Here is a 6,000-nt window from a genome sequence, read left to right on the forward strand (position 1 = left end):
AGGTTGTGGTGGTACACATCTTTAATCCCAACACTTAGGTGGATCTCTGTGCCAGGGCTACAAAGACAAATCTTGTCTTGAAAAACCATAAACAAACCGACACACCCCATCCCAATCACCCATTTTGAACTTTTTTTTTTTTTTTTTTTGCCTCATACTGGAATGAAATTAGGAACAGATGAAAATTCATTGCTTTAAAAAAATTAGTTATTAAAAGATTCTTTCCCGGGGGAAGGGCTAAAGAAATGGCTCAGTGGTTGAGAACATTTGCTGCTCTTGCAGAGGACCCAGGTTCATTTCCAAGCACCCACACAGTAGTTCTTAATCACCAGTAACTACATACACTTCCAGAGGAATGGCCTCTTGTCTTAAAGACTTGAATGTACCCATGCAAAACACTCATACACAAAGTAAACCAATCTAAATAATAAAAAGATTCTTTCAGATCTGAAGAACATACTATCAAAATCTAGGATGCTTAAGGGCAGAAACTGGCAAATTAGTCCTACATACAAAGGGCTAAAAATAGGCACATTAATCTTGAAAAAAAAAATCCAAATCCCTAAAGTTAGAAGACTCCTATGTCCCTACTGATGACACCACAGTGATGTCAGAGGGACTGTGGACTGGTGTGAAGACAAACAGGTCAGTAAAGAGCAGTGGAGGGGAAATCTATGCACATCTCATTTTGCTCTAAGGAATTCAATGAGGAAAGTTTTCTAACAGGCTGAGACAAGCTGTACCCTTCTCTGACAACACACATACCAACCTCAAGCAAATCATAAACCTAAAAGGAGGAGCTGAATATAAAACATTCAGAAGCAGCAGCAGCAAAGCTACACTGCTTCTCATTAGACTGTGAGTGCCTAGATGTGACACCAAAAGCAAAAAGAGCAAAAGAGAAAACAATTGAACCAGACCTCCAGCAAGGCCCTAACCTGAATCTTGAGCACCAAGCTAAGAAAAATAGAAGCAACCCTCACCACCAAGGATGGAAGAAATTGTTTGTAAATCACATATCCTTTAAGCCTATTAGACTGCTAAAGCCAAGCAGACAGAGTTGGTAAAGATGGAGACAATTCCAATCCTAATGTAAAGAGAGCTGATGTAGAATGTCAAAACCAGAAATACCCCATCTCCCAGCAATTCCATTCCTAGGGAACAACCAAGAGAAATGAAAACAAAGGAATGTTTGTACAGGAGTGTTTATAACACCATTATTTTTAACAGACAAGTAGAAACAACTCATTTATCTAAGAGGAAAATGTAGTATAAACTCACATTAATGAAATATTAATCCAGCCACAAACAGGACAAGGTATGATGCCTTTACATGAAATGTTCAGAGTAATCAATAAAAACAGAAGGCAAGTAATGGTCGCCAGGGTCTAAGTGGTGACAACTAACTGCTATGAGCACAGGTTTTCTTTTAGGTACACATGGACAGATACACATGGACATCAAAATTGGGTCCCCAGAACCCATGTGGTGGAAGGAAAGAATCCATTTCCAAAAGCTGTCCTCTGACCTCCACATGCCTGATGTATATGATCTTCTCTAGCAAATTCATAAAATAATAAATGTTCACTTCAGCAGCACATGTACTAAGATTGTAACCATAGAGAGATGCATTCCATATTTTAAAAAGTTACAGTAAGCTCTGCTTATTCTCTTATACAGAAGAATGAACAGGACTGATAAGGCTTCACAAAAATAGCCACTACTGAACTACTCTGCTGATGTAGATACATAGCACACACTACCAAGCATTCATTAATCTCATACACTAGAAAGAAGTACACGTTTAAACCACGATTTTTCTTTCTTTTCTTTTTTTGGAGACAGGGTTTCTCTATGTAGTCCTGGCTGTCCTGGAACTCACTCTGAAGACCAGGCTTGGCCTCGAACTCAGAAATCTGCCTGCCTCTGCCTTGCAAGAGCTGCGATTAAAAGCATGCACCACCACTGCCCGGCTAAACCACAATTTCTTAAAACACACACACGTACTAAACTTCTTTTGAGTGTGGTATAACCACATGTGTACAGGTGTGTGTGAGCGCAGAGGTCAGAAAGAGATGTCAGGTTTTCTGTCACTCTCCACTTGATTCCCTTGAGACAGGGTCTCTCAACCTGAAACTCAAGATCTCCATTTTCTAGACAGGCAGGTGGCTAGTAAGCCCCAGTTCTCCAGTCTGTCCCCACCACCACACTGCCTTGTACAGCTTCACATGGGTTCTGGGGACTGGAACTCAGGTCCTCACAGTTAAACAGAAAGTACCCTACTCACTGAGCTATCATCCTATCCCTCACCACATTTCTGAAACAAACTATGTTAGAAAAGGACAGATAATTGAATGGGTCAGAATCCATTGTGATTATGTTCTACGGGGAACAGTCAATCACGTCAGGTCCCAACCTTTCCCTAGGAAGAATCCAACAGCATCAGCTGTGTTCTGACAAGGTCTAACTCATCTACTCTTTTTCGAGACAGGGTTTCTTTGTGTAGCCCTAGCTGTCCTCGAACTCAGAAATGTGCCTGCCTCTGCCTCCCAAGTGCTGGGATTAAGGGCGTGCGACACCACTGCCCGGCTGACTCATCTACTCCTGCTGAACTGCCACTCACCAAACCACAACCATTTCATTTTATAAACTTCCACCACATCCCTGTGATCTCGTCCCTCTTAGCAATACAAGGAATACACACAACAAATAAACTTTTGGAAAGATGATCTAATGACAAACTAGATTACCAACACTCTGGAAGATATTCCAGAGAGACTACCAGATGCAAGACAATTTTGACTGGAGGAGTCCTCACTAAGGACTCAGCTGTAGTAACAACAATGCACCATGAGGAAACTGCTACATATGGCCACCACCAAAATTAACAAAAGGCCCTCCATAAAAGCCAGACTGAATTACGGGTGACATGTCCATAAAAGCTTCCCTACTGCAAGTATCAGGAAAATACAGCAGAAGGAAATTTTACTGTACCATTTTAAATAACCTGAAAGCCTAATAATGAAAAAAAAAAAAATCACATTTCAGTTTTTGCTGAAGGCAAACTCAAAAGTCTGTGGCATCATCAAGTAACAATGCCCAGCAGTCTAGTCAGAACAGAAAAAACAGCATTTACTCAAGAAAACAGTATAAAAAGACATGGCTGCCAATCCCCACCGCACATCTAGAAACACTGAAATTTCTATAGTCTGCCACCACACACATCTCTAAGTTCTGACAATTCCCAGAAGAGTGGCTAGTACATGCTGAGAAGACCAATCTACTCCTCTACAAAGAATCCAGAAACTAGAAAATATGTCCTTCATATGAAAGCAAACTAAAGTTAAATGCAACATTAGGGGTAATGTAGTATCTTACTTGAGGCATTACACTTGAAAACAAGTATAGAGAATACAGGCTGCAACACACTGGGGGCATTGAATACAGGTCTACAATCCTGTGTTCCTCCCCAGGCTAGCACCACACTTACAACCAGCAGCCCGGAGTGAATGTTTGTGAGGAGGAGGATAGGAGTAGCCAGACACATCTATCCTGGCTCTAGTGGGGCTTTCCCAGGAAAACCAGCCTAGGCTATACAGTGAGTCGAGGATTACCTGGGTTTCATAAGACCTTGCCTAAAAAAAATCAGGATGGTTTTCTATTGACAGAAGTTCTTAGCAAAGGAGACATAACACTACACTTATTTAAACCCATTGCCATTTCAAAAATTACAAGAGAATAAAATCCAGACCGGTAGAATATTCTCTTGCATTGAAAACAGGTAGCCCTGATACTTGTGACTTATTTATACCTTGCATTCAAGATTACTATCTTCAATTAGTTATCTGATTAGAGGGTATTCAATCAATAGCCATGTTACATCATGGTCTCACTCTCCAAATTTGGAGGGAATTCAGAAAACAGTATGGTGACTCAGACAACCAACACCAGTTACATCAGGAGTTCCATCTTGGTATGAATGGACTCACCGTAATTTTGTGCGTGTAACTCTAGGGTTGCAATTGTTAAAGCAGTCACCTACTCTTTCCGACTATGAACACCTCACTTAGCACTGCACTATGCACGTGTCACCTTTCCACTCTAGGCACCCCCGTCTGTCACACTGTCTCCGATCTTCCATTCCCTTCCTAAGGGGTTTCTCCAGTTCTTGAGGAGAGAAGGTGAAAAGTAAGCAGGCCCTGACTGATCTTGGTCAAAGAGCACAGACCCTGGCACCAGCAGTGGAAAGCAGGGTGAGAACGCAGAATGAAACACCTAGCAGGAGTCCGTCCAGTGGGGAAGGCGTTCTACTGCCAGACTCTCCACTTGCTTCTCCACTTCTCAGTGGTCCCTATCAAACGCACATTTTCTGGAGACAGTTACATCTTTCAAACAGCACTAAAGATGAACATGACAGTCCCCTGTTCCGGTCGGTCAAAAACAATAAAGCCTCACCCTGCAGTGTGGTTAAGTTCAAATGTCCTGTATCACACGATGGACCGAATACTGTCTGGACACCGCGTTCCCTCCCCACCCCACCCAGGACCACCTCTATTCGGCAAAAAGGTGATTACTAGGAACAACTTTAAATGTATGTCAATCGCTTGGTGGTGGTGTTGGGAAAACAAACGGGCTTTTGAATTACTTTAACAGCCTGGTTCCAAGTGCCTGGCCTTGTTTCTCCTCAAAGGGGAAAAGAAAATAGGACACATCAGAGACGTCTTTCTCCTCTTCCCTGTGCTGGCTGCCAGCTGCTACCTAGCTGGCCTGTGAGGGGTCCAGTCTAGGTTTCTTGGAGGCGGAAAACTTGGTAGCCAAACGTCTTGAAGTTTCCCCGTTTTCTTTAAAAGGCTTAACTTCTTTACAGATGGAAAGGTCACAAGGAGAGGTTTCCTTTGTTGAAATGCTCGGGGCTTGTGGGATTGGGGAAACGGGTGGGGACAGACCGTGCTTAGAGAAGGCGGGACAGATGCGGGGATCCGACTAGGCTGCTCCCGGCCGCAGGACTCCCGGGCAGTGGCCCGCGGTTCCTACGCCGAGGGAAGGACGCGGCCGCCTCGGCCTGCCGCCCCGCCACCTGTCCGCCGCGCCCGGGGACAGGGGAAGGCGCCGCCGCCTCCACTCAAAATGGAGGTTATGAAACGCGCGCCGCCCGCTCGCCCGCCCGCCACATGGCCGCGCCGCCACAAACTTCGCAGGCGCGTCCGCGTCCTGGGGCTCAGCCCCGACATCGCCCGGGCCGCCACTCACCCACAGACCGGTAGCCCAGGATGGCGATCTTCCGGGACTTGGACTGAGGCATCTTGGTGGCCTGCTCAGCCCCGACCCAACCACATTAACCGCGGCGGCGGCGGCTCCTCCGGCTCAGACTATCGGCGGCGGCTGCGCCGGGGGAACGCGGCATACAGAGCACGGCGGCGGGCGCGGCTGCCTCTCGCTCGCTCGCTCGCTCGCTCGCTCGCTCCTTCTCTAGCTCGCTCAACCGCCCGGAACCGAACGCGCGGGCCCTCCCCCAACAACACACCCACGTGACCGCGCGCGGCCCCGTCTGCGCCGCCTCCCGCCGCCGCCTCCCAGCCCGGAACGCGCGGGGGTGCGTCGGGGAAACGTTTTACTTTAAAGGGAAAAAGCGGAGACGCCCCAAGGCCCCCGGAAAAGTCACGACCGAAACTCGCTGCGTCATGACCCTCCCACCTACTTCCGCCGCTTTTTAATTACGACAATCCTGCCCGAGCTCTGACTGGACGGCTCCCAGACTGCCGCGCGATGACGCAATGGAAACTCCGTCTTCTATTGGGGATTGGAGGGGTGGAGCCAAGGAGAGGTGCCGCTCAGCGGGGAGCTAAAAATAAATTCTGTCTGCTTTTGCTCGGCCGGGCGCCTGCGTGGTCCAAAAGCGTGGCCCTACCGGTGGGTGGGCGGGAGGGCAGGCAACTCCTCAGTGATTGGCTAATGTGAGTGCGGGGGCGGAACTAGAGGCGTGAAGCACGGTGATTGGTG

The 6,000-nt window shown here is 47.0% G+C and overlaps 1 protein-coding gene across 1 annotated transcript in view; it reads right to left on the minus strand.

The window, feature by feature from the left end:
- The window catches only part of Rheb (Ras homolog, mTORC1 binding), a 40,406-nt gene extending 34,692 nt beyond the window's left edge, over positions 1 to 5,714 (minus strand). Inside the window, exon 1 of the mRNA XM_021162464.1 lies at positions 5,251 to 5,714. Coding sequence (XP_021018123.1) covers positions 5,251 to 5,302 — 52 coding nt within the window. The 5' untranslated portion in view covers positions 5,303 to 5,714. The remainder of the gene's footprint in view (positions 1 to 5,250) is intronic.
- Positions 5,715 to 6,000: the final 286 nt, after the last annotated feature.

Source organism: Mus caroli, chromosome 5 (assembly GCF_900094665.2).
Source record: "Mus caroli chromosome 5, CAROLI_EIJ_v1.1, whole genome shotgun sequence".
Lineage (NCBI taxonomy): Eukaryota > Metazoa > Chordata > Mammalia > Rodentia > Muridae > Mus > Mus caroli.